This window comes from Salmo salar, chromosome ssa06 (assembly GCF_905237065.1).
Source record: "Salmo salar chromosome ssa06, Ssal_v3.1, whole genome shotgun sequence".
Taxonomy (NCBI): domain Eukaryota; kingdom Metazoa; phylum Chordata; class Actinopteri; order Salmoniformes; family Salmonidae; genus Salmo; species Salmo salar.
This window is the reverse complement of record NC_059447.1, coordinates 59,418,286-59,434,217: the sequence shown is the minus strand read 5'-3', so window position 1 is coordinate 59,434,217 and position 15,932 is coordinate 59,418,286. Positions and strand designations below refer to the sequence as shown.

The following is a 15,932-nucleotide window of genomic DNA, read 5'->3' as shown; positions in this document are numbered from 1 at the left end:
TCTCAAAAAAAGGAAGAAAAGAAACCAGGGTGGACGCAAGCATGGAAAGAAGGTTGTACTTAAAAGTATTCTAAGTACCTCTGTTTTGAATTTATAAGTTTGCTGGTTGGTCCAGGACTCTTGTGGTCTGCCCCCGAGAAGGGAGGCACTGCCTCAAAAATGAGTCTCTCTGGGGATAAAGAGAAGGGGGGTGGCATTCTCTTTAAAATGTGATAGAGGGGGGCGCTGCCTCTAAAATTAGTCTCTCTGGGATAGAGAGGAAGGGGCACTACCTCTAAAACAAGTCACTCTAGATGACATGACGCCAACAGCAAAGCTATGAGGTAGGACACAAGGGTGTGTGTGTGAGTGAGTGAGTGAGTGAGTGAGTGAGTGAGTGAGGGCAGGTGCATTCACACAGGTGTGGTTTTCTGAGTTAATTAAGCTATTAACATCCAATCATGGTTAGGGTCCTGTATAAAAATGCCGGTTGCCCATTATTTTGGCTACAATGGATAGAGGAAGAAATTGCAGTGACTTTGAAAGGGTGGTCTCAAAGGGGCATAGGGGGTTTAAAGAGTGTGTGTAGGTATGTATGTTTACTCTTTAATTGTAAGGATGATAGAATTACAAATACAGGATTTTAATTTAACTGAGAATAATTGAAAATTAAGAGTGCTGAATGAGGCAAAGCAGGGGAGGACATACGCACATAGAGGAAGAGTGAGAGAGAGACAGAGAGAGAGAGAAGACCAATGACATGTGTCACGAGGTATGCGTCACACCCTGACTCAACAATACAAGCTATTACCTACCTATGTAAATACCACAGGAGACTGAGGACGGCTCATAATAATGTCAGACATGGAGCTAATGGAATGGAATGCGTCAGTGTGGTGAGCCATTACCACAGCCCATCCTCCTCAATTAAGGTACCACCAACCTCCTGTGGTACATACCTCCTCCTTCAACCAAAGGTATTTTAAAGACAGGACACACACAAAGCCGTAGCAGCTGATAGGATGGAGTCGGGGTGGGCATTGTGTGCTGTTGTAGTAGCGTTGACCTGCATGGGAAAAGGTAATTGAGAATTAATATTATTATAGACCAGCATTCCACTTTGAGTTACTTTAATACATTTAGAGAAAACTCACCAAGTTCACACTTTACTATGAAGTATTGTACATTTCCAAGTAAATTATCTTACAGTTTGACTAGATTCCTATATAGACAGAGATTGGGTTCTTTCCCAAATGAATAAAGGAAAGTTTAGACTGCATTAAAACGGTGCATATGTTTGATATCACTGCTTTTACAGTATATTATAGGACCATAATCTATTTTGGTCCGTGTTTATATTTGTTTTTGTAATGATTACTGCCTCAGTTATCTATGATTAGTAATTGAAATTGTACATGTCTTTTGAAATGATGTAATCATTCTTCTACTGAACCTTTCAGTGTAATACATGTCTTGCACATGACACCACTTTCATCGATAATTAATATGATAGCCAAAACATTCTTCACAGGACTGTCCCAAGTGATATTACTGTTTAACAAAAACAAAGTGGTTTCCACGCTGACTAAATCAAAGATTCTCACTCAAACTACCGTTATATCTACTTCTTATTATTAAAAGACAACAATACATACATACTTTAAATTGAACCTTTATTTAACTAGGCAAGTCAGTTAAGAACAAATGCTTATTTACAATGACGACCTACCCCGGAAGAGCTGGGCCAATTGTGCGCTGCCCTATGGGACTCCCAATCCCAGCCGGTTGTGATACAGCCTGGATCAACAATAGACTAGTCTAACCAGATCACATTTCTGTTGTTCACTGTTGAGTTTCACCCACTTGACACAGTGATACTGTTTAGATGTTAAATCAAATCAAGTTTTATTTGTCACATGCTCCGAATACAACAGGTGTAGACCTTACAGTGAAATGCTTACTTACAAGGCCTTAACCAACAATGCAGTTTTAAGAAAATCCCAAAAAAAGTAAGAGATAAGAATAACAAATAATTGAAGAGCAGCAGTAAATAACAATAGCGGGGCTGTATACAGGGGGTACCGGTACAGAGTCAATGGGTCAATGTGCTTTTGGCACTGGTGTCGTGGTAATTGAGGTAATTATGTGCATGTAGGTAGAGTTATTAAAGTGGCTATGCGTAGATAATAACAGAGAGTAGCAGCATCGTGGGGGAGGGGGCAATGCAAATAGTCTGGGTAGCCATTTGATTAGCTGTTCATGAGTCTTATGGCTTGGGGGTAGAAGCTGTTTAGAAGCCTCTTGGACCTAGACTTGGTGCTCCGGTACCGCTTTCCGTGTGGTAGCAGAGAGAACAGTCTATGACTAGGGTGGCTGGAGTCTTTGACAATGTTTAGGGCCTTCCTCTGATACCGCCTGGTATAGACGTCCTGGATGACAGGAAGCTTGGCCCCAGTGATGTACTGGGCCGTACGCACTACCCTCTGTAGTGCCTTGCGGTCGGAGGCTGTACAGTTGCCATACCAGGCAGTGAGGCAACCCGTCAGGATACTCTTGATGGTGCAGCTGTAAAACATTTTGAAGATCTGAGGACTCATGCCAAATCTTTTCAGTCTCCTGAGGGGGAATAGGTTTTGTCGTGCCCTCTTAACAACTGTCTTGGTGTGCTTGGACCATGTTAGTTTGTTGGTGATGTGGACGCCAAGGAACTTGAAGCTCTCAACCTGCTCCACTACAGCCCCGTCGATGAGAATGGGGGCATACTCGGTCCTCCTTTTCCTGTAGTCCACAATAATCTCCTTTGTTTTGAGAATGAGACTAAGAATATAACAATGGATGTTCCAAACATTAAATTCTGGAAATACCTGTTTGTTTGTCTATCGTCTTTACGCCTTTAGAAGGACATCCACTGAGCGGCACTGAATGGTGTATAAACAAAAGGGTTGATATGACAAAAACCCTACCAGCATCGAGTTACCACAAGTTTCACCTAGAGAGCCAAGTATATTCTTGCCTAGTGGGCTGTTTCTGTGACGTATTTATATGCAGTGTATGCACAGAGCCTTCGGAAAGTATTCAGACATGTTGAATTTTTCCACATTTTGTTAAGTTACAGCCTTATTCTAAAATGGATTCAATACTTTGTTCCCCTTGAGCATACTACACACAATACACTATAATGACAAAGCAAAAGCAGGTTTTTAGACATTCTTGCTAATTTATTAAAAATAAAAAACAGAAATACCTTATTTACATAAGTCAATACAGTTGAAGTCGGAAGTTTACATACACTTCGTTTGGAGTCATTAAAACTCGCTTTTGAACCACTTCACAAAATTCTTGTTAACAAACTATAGTTTTGGCAAGTCGGTTAGGACATCTACTTTGTGCATGACACAAGTAATTTTTCCAACAACTGTTTACAGACAGATTATTTCACTTATAATTCACTGTATCACAATTCCAGTGGGTCAGAAGTTTACATACACTAAGTTGACTGTGCCTTTAAACAGCTTGGAAAATTCCAGAAAATGATGTCATCACTCTAGAAGCTTCTGATAGGCTAATTGACATAATTTGAGTCAATTGGAGGTATACCTGCGGATGTATTTCAAGGCCTACCTTCAAACTCAGTGCCTCTTTGCTTGATATCATGGGAAAATCAAAAGAAATCAGCCAAGACCTCAGAAAAAAAATTGTAGACCTCCACAAGTCTGGTTCATCCTTAGGAGCAATTTTCAAACGCCTGAAGGTACCACGTTCATCTGTACAAACAATAGTAAGCAAGTATAAACACCATGGGACCACGCAGCTGTCGTACCGCACAGGAAGGAGATGCGTTCTGTCTCCTGGAGATGAATGTACTTTGGTGCGAGAAGTGTAAATCAATCTCAGAACAACAGCAAAGGACCTTGTGAAGATGCTGGAGGAAACGGGTACAAAAGTATATTTTCCCACAGTAAGTCCTATATCAACATAACCTGAAAGGCCGCTAAGCAAGGAAGAAGCCACTGCTCCAAAACTGCCATTAAAAAAGCCAGACTATGGTTTGCAACTGCACATGGGGACAAAGATCGTACATTTTGGAGAAATGTCCTCTAGTCTGATGAAACAAAAATAGAACTGTTTGGCCATAATGACCATCGTTATTTTTAGAGGGAAAAAGGGGGAGGCTTGCAAGCCGAAAAACACCATCCCAACTGTGAAGCACGGGGGTGGCAGCATCATGTTGTGGGGGTGCTTTGCTGCAGGAGGGACTGGTGCACTTCACAAAATAGATGGCATCATGAGTAGGGAAAATTATGTGGATATATTGAAGCAACATCTCAAGACATCAGTCAGGAAGTTAAAGCTTGGTCGCAAATGGGTCTTCCAAATGGACAATGAGTCTTTGTGAGTCTTTGTGTGCCTTTCCAATTCATGTCCAATCAATTGAGTTTACCACACGTGGACTCAAATCAAGTCATAAAAACATCTCAAGGATGATCAATGGAAACAGGATGCACCTGATCTCAATTTCGAGGCTCATAGCAAAGGGTCTGAATACTTATGTAAATAAGGTATTTCTGTTTTTTATTTTTAATACTTCTGCAAAAATGTCTAAACCTGTTTCCACTTTGTCATAAAGGGGTATTGTGTGTTGATTGATAAGGAAACTTTTTTTATTTAATCCATATTAGAATAAAGCTGTAACGTAACAAAATGTGGAAAAGGTTAAGGGGTCTAAACTTTCCTAATACACTGGCTATCATTTTGTAGGGCATCATTCTATTTTGATAGAGCTACACACTGTAAGATTTCCAGCTACTTAAAGGGATAGTTCAGCGATTTTACATAATTAGATATTTGTTTCCTCCCCCATTTAGCATATCTCTTTAAGCCAGAGGTATTCAAACTTTTTCAGCATCCTTAGAATCGATACATTTAGATTTATTTTCACATCAACAAACAACTTTAAATACATAAAATGTTAATCTCTTATCAAAATTAAGATAATCAATAAATACATTTTCTCAATACATTTTATTTTTCAAATTATACTTATATTTTTACTTTTTCACGCTTGAATAGTGCTTTAAGCACTGTAACCTGGTAACCGTAAACCCCTTTAATAACACCAAACCACTCTCTCTCCACCAGGTGGTCATTCACAGGCAAATGGTAAGTTGTTATTATTACATGCAACTGCAGTGCTTCATATCAGCTAGGGTATCTTCCTTAATGCTCTTTTTATACTGTGAGGGATTTTTGTGTTCAATCATGAGCTGTCTCTCCTCTGTGTCTTCTCCAGTGTGTGGCATTGCTTCTCTCAACACAAAGATTGTTGGGGGTCAGGATGCAGTTGCAGGGAGCTGGCCATGGCAGGCCAGTCTGCACAACTCCAACAGCCATTTTTGTGGAGGCTCCCTTATCAACAAAGAGTGGGTGCTGACTGCAGCTCACTGCTTCCCCAGGTAGAAAGACAACCTTACCCGTCCCCCAACCCATATATTATGTCATGGTGATATTGTAACATGTATATGCTGTCTTTGTCTATGTACTGAATTATCTATTTTAATCATGTATTAATCACTGAATTCAGAGAACTAATTCAAAGTATAATGTATTTTGGTAATTTATTTAATAAATGTAACATGATAAATGTACATGTAACTGCCAAAATACAGGACATGTCAAAATATAAAGTGTCTTAATAGGATGTTGAGCCACCAGAACAGCTTCAGTGCACCTTGACATAGATTCTACAAGTGTCTGGAACTCTTTTGGAGGGATGTGACACAATTCTTCAATGAGAAATTCCATCATTTGGAGTTTTGTTGATGGTGGTGGAAAACTAATCTCCAATAAGTGTTCAATTGGGTTGATATCTGGTGGCTGAAACACACACACAACTTTTAACCCCCTATGATCCTCTGAGACTCCTCTTCAAAGTCACTTCTAGCCATGGTAGCCAAAATAATGTGCAACTGGACGTTTTTATACATGACCCTGAAGGTTACCGTATGCTTCCCAGTCAAAACAGTTTGTGCATGTATTATGACGATGTTTTAGTTAATTTTGGTGTTCGGCAGCGTACAGGTTTATTCGGCTGTTCAAGCACACCATTTTATTTTTCTTGAGACAAGCTGAAGTTTGGTAGTGGAGGTCTACGCCCCTTCATCGGTGATTGGTCAACAGTAGGGATTCGTCAATGAAGTGTGTGTTGTCATCCAACGACTGGTTTTTATTCACATTTTTTCCTTTGAGAAATACTGCACTAAACATCTTAGTTTGATGTAAAAATGCGCGACTAAGACCTCCTCGGCCAAAAACTCAATTAATTACAGGTTTCTTGATATATCTTAGATTATTTATCTTGATTCTGACTATTTTGAGGAAGTGTTAATGTATGTTGCCACAGCGTCTCAAGAGGGACAAACAGTAACAGCATTTAAACACAGACCATCACAGAATGTGCGTTTTTTAAACCATTTCACCTGCGTTTATATTGAACGTCATCTGCGTTTACAAAATGCAGCAAGATATCTTTTCTGCTTTTTATATTTCATTTTCTGCTTGAAAAATACAAAATCCTGCGTTAATGCGGCCCCTGGTGATGGGATGTTAATTGCTTAATTGACTCAGGAACCAAACCTGTGTGGAAGCACCTGCTTTCAATTGACTTTGTAGCCCTCATTTATTCAAGTGTTTCCTTTATTTTGGCAGTTACCTGTATGTGCTTGCTAGTTTGTACTGTACTTGTTTTTTAAAGTACAGTATTAATGGTTGTCAAATAAGTTGTAGGAGTGGTAATGACTCCAGTGAGGTGACATTATCTCTCTAAAATACATCACTGAATTGTGCAAACGGCATCAGCAAGCACACTAATAGTCTAATAATGACATTAATAATAGTTAGTCTCAACTCTCTTCATTCTCAGTACCAGCACGTCCGGCCTGCTTGTCTACCTGGGCCGGCAGAATCAGCAAAGCATCAACTCCAACGAGGTATCCCAAATGGTCTCTCAGATCATCCGCCACCCGAACTACGACAGTACAACCAGCGACAATGACATATGTTTGCTGAAGCTCTCATCACCCGTCACCTTCACTGACTACATCCAGCCGGTCTGCCTGGCAGCAGTGGACAGCACCTACTACACTGGCACTACTAGCTGGGTCACTGGATGGGGCAATATCAATAGTGATGGTGAGATCTGATGGTCCCGATGCTGACTTTGCATTGACAAGCCATACATACCCTTTATGTACCTGTACATATATCCACTTTTTTGCAAGTAAATGTTGTTCCAATACAGTTGGAGCAGACCACGAAAGGATCAGAAATGTATACAACAGAATATCAGCAAAAGTTGATTTCATGGTCTCTCCTCCTCAGTGCCCCTTCCCTCACCCGGGACCCTACAGGAGGTGACTGTGCCAGTAGTGGGGAACAGGGAGTGTAGCTGTCTCTATACTGGATTTAGTTCAATCACAAACAACATGATCTGTGCTGGTCTACTGAGCGGAGGACGAGATTCCTGTCAGGTGATGCATGGCTGTGTTTCATTCCAAATAGTTGCAGAGCCAAAGCTGCAGTTTAGCTGCAGTTTGCAGAGCTATTATTCAATGACAAGAAAGAGATGATCATGAATCAAACTCATGAGAACTTCTAATGGTAATTTCATTGTTCACTGACCCTGATGATTAACCTGGTGGCTCAGTTGGTAGAGCATGGCACTTGCAATGTCAGGGTTGTGGGTTTGATTCCCACAGGGGACCAGTATGAATAAAGTATGCACTCAGTACTGTAAGTCGCTCTGGATAAGAGCGTCTGCTAAGTTACTAAACTGTAAAATGTATCCCTCTACAGGGGGACTCCGGGGGGCCAATGGTGAGCGAACAGGGTCAGGTCTGGATCCAGTCTGGGGTTGTGAGTTTCGGACAAGGCTGTGCCGCAGCAAATTTCCCAGGAGTGTACACCAGAGTGTCCCAGTACCAGACCTGGATCAACAGCCAGATCAGCACTGACCAGCCAGGCTTTGTCACCTTCTCCTCCAGTGGGACTGACTCTGACCTCAATGTCACCTGTAATGCACTGTCCACTGGGACCACACTCGTCTCCCTCTCTCCTATTCTCTTCTCTCTCTATCTCTTCTAATAGAGGAGACACTAAAAGTGGATGCTTAAATGTACTCACTGTATGTGAGAAGTACTGGAATAGTATGTTTATACACTGAACAAAAACTGATGGGTTTAATTTAATATGAATCTACTGTATCTACTAATACTTGTTGATTGTGATGTAAGTCATTAAGTTGGAGAGCAAATGTAATCCCATAGCACAATGACATTTGGTTGTTTATTAGAGCTCAGTTTATGATTGTTTGCAGATATGCTTAGCGATCACACTTCATAATTAAATTGAGAAAAAAAGTTTTATTCATTAAGTTATGTATATTTGTCTATCTTGAATATACTGTATCTGCAAATAAATACACTATTTACAGTGAACTACAGCTATTTACCATTGAGCTGAGAATGTCTCTCAACAATCTCCTATCATGTAATGGTGGGCAGGCAGGTAACTACCATCAGTCTGCCCACTTCCTCTAGCGCAGAATGTTAACAGACTGATATAAATTCCAGGGGTGCCTTTATATAGACCAAGACCATAGCAAATAGTTGCGATACCGTTTACGCCAATGGGAAAATGTTTCGCAAAGAAAACGAGTTTCTCGTGGACAAATTCAGGTAGGTCCCTAACAAACCGTTCTGTTGGCTTCCATTTGGTTTGTTTGGTTCCTAATGAATAGACCCCAGTTGTTAACCCTCCTACCTGGATTGGGCCATACCAACTCACTTCTCCAGAGAGGTGACATCTCTCTAGCGACACTGAACAAAAATATAAATGCAACATGTAAAGTGTTGGTCACACGTTTCATGAGTTCAAATAAAAAATCCCAGAAATGTTCCATACACAGAAAAAGTTTATTTCTCTCATGTTTTGCACAAATTTGTTTCCATTCTTATTAGTGAGTATTTCCCCTTTGCAAAATAATCCATCCACCTGGCAGGTGTGGCATATCAAGAAGCTGGGGTTGCGAGAGAGAGCTTTCAATTTTGTGCAGATGAGGGATATACATTTGAAAATAAATTGTACATCTCATGATGAAACGGTTCCCAACCCTATACACACGCCTATGCGAACCATACTCTAAAGAAAAAACCTTATCTGTTTTATGGGCTTACTGTAAGTTGCCTATATGCAACCAAAACAGAAAGAGGAATGTGGACAGAGACCTACTAGAGCAGCACAGCCCCCTTAAGATTCTGAGCCTGCCTGGCATGGTTGGTCTTACAAAGCCAAAGCCCCCTGATGGGTGAGCATAATATACAAGGAAATTGTCAAAGCTGCTAATGAGAACCTTGACGAACATGTACCTAACCAGTGGCGATTCCGGTGGGGTACCTCCACCCAGGTAGTGGCAGGGCTGGCAACACTGGCTGCAGTAACCCATGGGGAAGGGGTCACAGTCGGACAATCAGACAGGGGGCATATTATTGTGACCATAGTGGGTCTGACTGCACAGAGATGCTTGGGAAAATGGTCACAACGGGGGACCAGTGTATGTGTGTTTCAGGGGAAGGGGGTGTATCTGATCTCCATCACCTAGGACTTGACACTGGTTAATCGAATCTCCTCAATGTTGCACATTTTGCTCAATCTTGCAAGCTTTCTCAAACAGCTGTAACTGTATATGCATTTGTAAATCAAGTCCTTTCTTGATTTGGGCTCTGGGATGTAACAACACAACCGTTGAGCATCTGAGCTTATGGTTGTTTGTCGGGGAAAGGGGTTGAGAGAGAGAGAGAGAGAGAGAGAGTGTGTGTGTGTCCCACATCTGTTGCTAGGTGGTAAGGATGTTAGGGACAATATAGGATGAATCACAATAATTGTTCGCTAAAATAAAAATTGCTTGACAAAAATGTAATGCAATGGCAATCCTGGTTATAGTTATAGGTAACAATCCTTTGCATGAACTGTCAACATTATTACGCATATTAATTGTTAATGATGGATATTAAGATACACAAGATTTTTTTAAATACACCGCAAGCACAATTATTAAGCAAGTGAGTATTCTGATCTTATCATTATTTCTATGCACATTTTCCAACTCCAAACCATATAAATTTGAATGCTTATTGGTTGATGGTAGGTCCTGTATAAACACTATTGCCGTGTATTCATGGATGGCAAGGGATGCCAGGCTTCCCCAAAAATGTTTAAATGTTGAATTTGAAATTGTGCTGGAATAATGGAGACAGCTCTTGTTTTCTTTGCGACTTGTGGTAACTCTGTGGTTCTAAATCCATAGACGTTTAGTGGTCCGAAAATGTGGGAAACATTAACTTGCTTGACCATGCTGTAGGTCTGTTACTGTACATGCAATATGCTTTGTGGACTTCACTGGGCATTGGTTGCTATCCGGTTTTGTGATAAAAACAAAGGTGTGGTTGAATTTATTCTGCAGTTTCTCCAATAAATGTAACTACGCACCACTACTGATAAACACAAACTCACTTCCTTGACAACTTCCTTCACAACAGCTCTGCGCTGCTCCGCCAAACGCAAGAAGTATGAATGCCGTGACTTCTGCAGAAGCCGTGTCACAGTAAATGCTGCACGTGATGTTGTCGGGCAAACCGTAATGCCCTTGACATGAACGGGTAAAAGCTGCGAAGGAGGAGCGCCCTTGTCAAATCAAACAGTAATCTTCGACACTCGATCATGTTGTCAACAAAGCAGCATGATGCATCGTTCAGAAACATACATCTCTTTTCTATAAAATTTGTTAGAATGTTATAACTAGTTTTCATTTGGGAAGGCAATAAACACCTATTTTATCAAAAGCAACCACTTTTGCATGCAAGAACACAGAATCCTACTCATTAATCTGCGTGTTTAACCTACTGTACATCACCTGTTTTGACCTAAATTCGCCGTCGGCCAAAATTGCCCACCTGGCTCACGCACCGGAGGCAGCTCGTTTCCAAAACGAATGCAACAAATGTTAACCCGGTTCACCACGGGCATTAATCGAATCCCCTCATTGAAAACGACGTTGCCGCTCATTCTGTATTTAGTCGATCAATCAGTAATCATCATGCAAAACCCTAGTCATTCTCTCCATGTAGCTAGGTATATAATATAATGTTTTCCTTCTTGCCTGACCTTGTGGATGTGTATAAAACTCATATAAGAGTCTTGGGCCTCTAATCCATGTGATGCAGATCATCTTTACACTGAACGATCTGGCAATGATACTACATTATAGAAAATAGAGCCTTTGAATGTTTTTGGTTTCCTGCACTTACTTTAATGTTTGTTGATGCTAGTCTATGCTGTGTATTAAGTTGATAAAGTAGGCTAGCATTTGTCACGTCACATTCCTCCAGTCACTAAATTATTATAAAACTTGCCCGGCTGTCATTGTCCATCCAGATTATTTTCTAGTCTCTCTTCTTACAGAGGCGTTGAGAAGAGACTAAAATAAACTTGCTCAAGAACCGTGGAGGAGATGAGGAGATGAAGGACCATGGCATGTCATGGAAAACCATCCCCAAAAAGGCTGAAGGTCGGCAGAAATGGCACTATTTCATGGACTAAGTGTCTCTCCAAATTCTAAGCATCTTCGTTATTGCACTGAGGATGAACAACCTGCTCAGACTTTTGTGAGAGACAGGGTTTTGAGTCTATTGCCACTGCATTCCTATAAGATTCACATCATATTCAACTGCACAGCAGGTGTCATAATTTAGTCAAAACCAGTCAAAGCAAGTCAGCACTGAAGTGATGGAAATTAGACTTTGAACCATCTCAGCAGCTAGTCTGTGACTGAGCAACTGTTCCTGCAGTTCAACAGATCAGAGAACACCACTTTTTATTTTACATTGACCCTCTCATAATAAGATACATGGAAATATGTATTTGCTGAGCTGTGGGCAATTAATGAAGGTACCAGGAAATATGTTTCCAATTGTGATTTAATTCAAAATGACAGACTCAATAGAATGACCCAGTACTTACTGAGAATGAAAGCATTAAGTGTCTTTAAACCCCAAGATAAATTACGAGACAAAACAGAAAAAAAATACTCAGTTGACACATGTTTAAATGTTATTTTAATGAAATCCTTTTTTTGTTACAGAACAATACACTTATGATACAGAGTGGCTATTTGCACATAAGACAAATCTGGTAATTGTAGTAGAATAAGCATTAGATGATTTGACATGAACTAACAAATAACTTTATACAATGGCTTTTGGCCAAGGGCAATGACAAACAATTTCAATACTGGGGGGGACGGGGACAAAGTTACCACTCAAATCCCTTTTGCAACATTTAAATGCTTGACATACAAGACCACGTTTTTATCTGAGTCAGAATTTGGTGAGAAATGCTATGTTCCTATTCCCTCTTGAGAATCTCCTAGATTTCTGAGTTATATTACAGACACAAGCGCTTCATGGTAGTGGAGAACACGAATAAACCTAAAAACAACATAGAAACAAAGGTTTAAAGAATGATACTGGAATAATGTTTGAAGAATGATACTGGAATACATTAAAAAAAAACAATGTTCATTGCACATATAAAACAACATCTAAATGAGAGGGAAATAAATGCATGATTATCACATTCAGAACTTGTAAGGACGTGTGGGCTTACGTCTTCGTCAAGGTTGTTTTAATATGAAACGTTGTCACACATATAGGTTTATGAATGCTTTTCAATCTGTAAAATATGTGTGTCGATGACTGACAAGTGTTCTTTTAAAAGCCGCATCGTTCTTAAAATAATCTCATGCCTATCTCACATTTGAGAGTATACCCTTCATTCAATATTGGCTGAGAGATGAACAGGTCAGTGTTTTTTGTCATGAAACCTGTTCTGGAGGCAGCTCTGCAGAGTGGTCACTAGCTGCCACAGCCACAAAGCCATAAAATCAGATTTTAAACCTAACCTTAACCCTAACCATACTGCTAACCCTAATCTTTAAATAAATAATTTTTTACAATATAGCAAATTTTGACTTTGCAACTGGCCCATCTAGCGGAAATTGTTCAGTTCTGCCTCAAGGACAAGACTCATCCCAATAAATGTCAACCTGTGAGAGATAATGGCAAAATGATGAGTTCATAAATGGGGAAAAGTGTAAAACAGGTGAACTATTACACATGAAGATCAGGCGCATTAAACTGAATTGTTTTGTAACTCACAAACCATTTTTCCTCCGACCCCCTTACATATTTACAAACAAACATACATTGATTCTGTTACATATTTGGTCACATTGTCATTCTCATAGGTGTTAAATTCAATCAAAGTGCTTTTTAATATCCTTTAATATTTTTGAGGTTGACATCTTGAAAATGTCAACAGAACAACTTTAGTTAACACATTTATATAGACCTTCCCTTCGTTTCTCAGGGCCAGTTGAATGTCCTGCCAGTGATCTGATAAAACTTCTGATTGAAGGGGTGGAAGAACTTCCTCAATTTGGCCACGACCGAAGGGTCCACCTCAGGGTGGATGCGCCCCTTGCTGCCTGCCAGGCACTTGTTGAAGACAATGTTAAATCGCAGGCAGTAGAATCCCCTGGTGGCATTGAAGTACAGATTATAGTGGCTGATCCTGGACGGGAGGTTGAGGAAGCGCTCGACGAGCTGCAGCTCCGGCAACGGGTCCGTGATCAGACGGTCCCCGTCCACAATGTGGAATTGTTCCACGGGGAAGTACTTCAGCCAGCGCTCCAAGTGCTTGGTGTAAATGCTGGTCCGTACCGCCTTATACTTTGTGTTCACCTCACACGTGTTTCCGTCAATGGCCAGCTTCTCAAACTTGTGGTAGGTCTTGTTCTTGCGCTCCTTGCCCTCCAGCACCTGTGTGTAGTCTGACACAGCTCTGGTGGTGGGCTCGCGCACGATGATCAGCAGCTTGATGGAGGAGTTCATCTTGAAGATGCGTTCGGGGACCTCCTCTGTGATGAAGTAGGCGGGGCTCTTCTCAATGGTGATCTGATGGGGGAAGGAGAAGGGCATCTTCTCCCGGTACCAGTCGATGCCCCGGGCGTAGTTCTGGTCGTTGTCAAAGAAGTGGATCTCCTGCGAGGCCTTGACCACCGCCGGGTGCAGGTTGAGCATCTCCAGCAGTGCGCGCGTGCCCCCCTTGCGCACCCCGATAATGATGGCCCGGGGCAGCTGCTGAACCAGGTTGTGCAGGCGGATCTGCTCTTTGGTGGCATTGCCCTTGCGGAGCTCGTGGAGCAGACCACGCTTATACTGCAGGGTCCGGAGAGGGATCTGCTCCGGCAGGTGAGGAGGGCCCAGTCTGCTCTCTATGGGGCAAATAGGCTGCAGCCTGGAGGAGGGAAAAACACAGAAAGAGACATTCTGTACTTAACATTTAACAGGCCTTGCTTTCAGACCGAAAGCGAAATGTGTTAGCTACTATGGACACCAACCGACATACCTATCCAAGCTCCCAACCCTGGCCACTAGATAGAGGAGACTCCCGATAGCAAGGCTGCCCAGCACAAAGAGCTTCTGTCTCAGCAACGCCTGCTGTTTGAATAGCATGGCCCTCCATCAATCTTCAGGACTGCGTCTTCAGCCTGGGGACGGGAGAGCAGAGCACATAAACCACTAATCACTGGCAGTCCTAATGTTTATTAACATTCACTCAATCAAGCCTTACAAGTGATTAAGCCACCCTCACAGGATCCTGTAAAGTGCTGCATTGTCATTAGAGCAGACGTCTGCCTTCCTCAGTCATACCCACCCTTTATTTATTTCATTGTTTCTGCCAGCTAGCTCGGATCGGATTTGATCAAATGCATGACAGGCAGACCCACTCGGCGAGAGCCTCATCATGGTATCGTTTTCTTTCTTTTTTTGAAAACGGTTGAATCTGTTATAATGGTATCATTTTTCATTGAGTCCGTGTAAATGCAGAATACACAATTCTTCTACCAGACACCTTTTATTCTCACAAAAAGGGTGACAGCATAGTTTGGTCCCAGACAACCCTTCAGCTGTTAATTAAGGAATATATATTAATTAGATAGGGCCTAGATTATGATTTGGTCTCTAGATTACTGTGGCTTCAATTCAATCATAAAGTTTCTGTGGTGCTGTATGTAGCCTTTTGCAAAGGAAAACCCACAGTCTAGAATACACAAGTCGGTGCCTCATGAATGTATTCAAAACAAAAATATATACGCAACATGCAACAATTTAATTGATTTTATTGAGTTACAGTTCATATGAGGAAATCAGTCAATTTAAATAAATAAATTAGGCCTTAATCTATGGATTTCACATGACTGGGAATACAGATATGCATCTGTTGATCACAGATACCTTACAAAAATAGGCCTCACAATGGGCCTCAGGATCTCATCACAGTATCTCTGTGCATTCAAATTGCCATTGATAAAATGCAATTGTGTTCGTTGTCCATAGTTTATGCCTGCCCATAACCCCACCGCCACCATGGGGCACTCTGTTCACATTGTTGAAATCAGCAAACCGCTCGCCCACACGACGGCATACACGTGGTCTGCGGTTGTGAGGCCAGTTGGACGTACTGCCAAATTCTCTAAAACGACGTTGGAGATAGTTTATGGTAGAGAAATTAGCATTCACTTCTCTGGCAACAGCTCTGGTGGACATTCCTGCAGTCAGAATGCCAATTACATGCTCCCTCAAAACTTGAGACATCTGTGGCATTGTGTCGTGTGACAAAACTGCACGTTTTAGAGTCAACTTTTACTGTAATGATCAATCATGCTGTTTAATCAGCTTTTTTATATGCCACACCTGTCAGGTGGATGGATTATCTTGGCAAAGGAGAAACGCTCACTAAAAGGGATGTAAACACATTTGTGCACAACCAGGGGCGTT

At 41.3% G+C, this 15,932-nt stretch overlaps 2 protein-coding genes across 3 annotated transcripts in view; one reads left to right on the top strand and one right to left on the bottom strand.

The window, feature by feature from the left end:
• The first annotated feature begins 806 nt into the window (after positions 1-806).
• prs27 (Serine protease 27) lies at positions 807-8,476 on the top strand. Of its 2 annotated transcripts, NM_001146399.1 has the most exon segments (7): positions 971-1,059; positions 5,119-5,139; positions 5,270-5,420; positions 6,915-7,167; positions 7,357-7,505; positions 7,831-8,065; positions 8,068-8,469. In NM_001146399.1, coding segments are annotated over 5 exon segments (801 nt in total). In that variant the 5' UTR covers positions 971-1,059; positions 5,119-5,139; positions 5,270-5,336; the 3' UTR covers positions 8,148-8,469.
• A 3,653-nt stretch (positions 8,477-12,129) lies between these two features.
• The window catches only part of LOC106607731 (heparan sulfate glucosamine 3-O-sulfotransferase 5), a 68,428-nt gene continuing 64,625 nt past the window's right edge, over positions 12,130-15,932 (bottom strand). The window contains exons 2-3 of the mRNA XM_014205000.2: positions 14,500-14,641; positions 12,130-14,388 (exon numbers count right to left, since the gene is read on the bottom strand). Coding sequence (XP_014060475.1) covers positions 13,455-14,388; positions 14,500-14,606 — 1,041 coding nt within the window. The 5' untranslated portion in view covers positions 14,607-14,641 and the 3' untranslated portion in view covers positions 12,130-13,454. The remainder of the gene's footprint in view (positions 14,389-14,499; positions 14,642-15,932) is intronic.

Coding starts and splice junctions, on each gene's coding strand:
- prs27 (XM_014204740.2), top strand. CDS start 1,002: ATGGAGTCGGGGTGGGCATTGTGTGCTGTTGTAGTAGCGTTGACCTGC. Junction 1,060..5,118: donor GTTGACCTGCATGGGAAAAG/GTAATTGAGAAT, acceptor TCTCTCCACCAG/GTGGTCATTCACAGGCAAAT. Junction 7,506..7,830: donor GAGGACGAGATTCCTGTCAG/GTGATGCATGGC, acceptor ATCCCTCTACAG/GGGGACTCCGGGGGGCCAAT.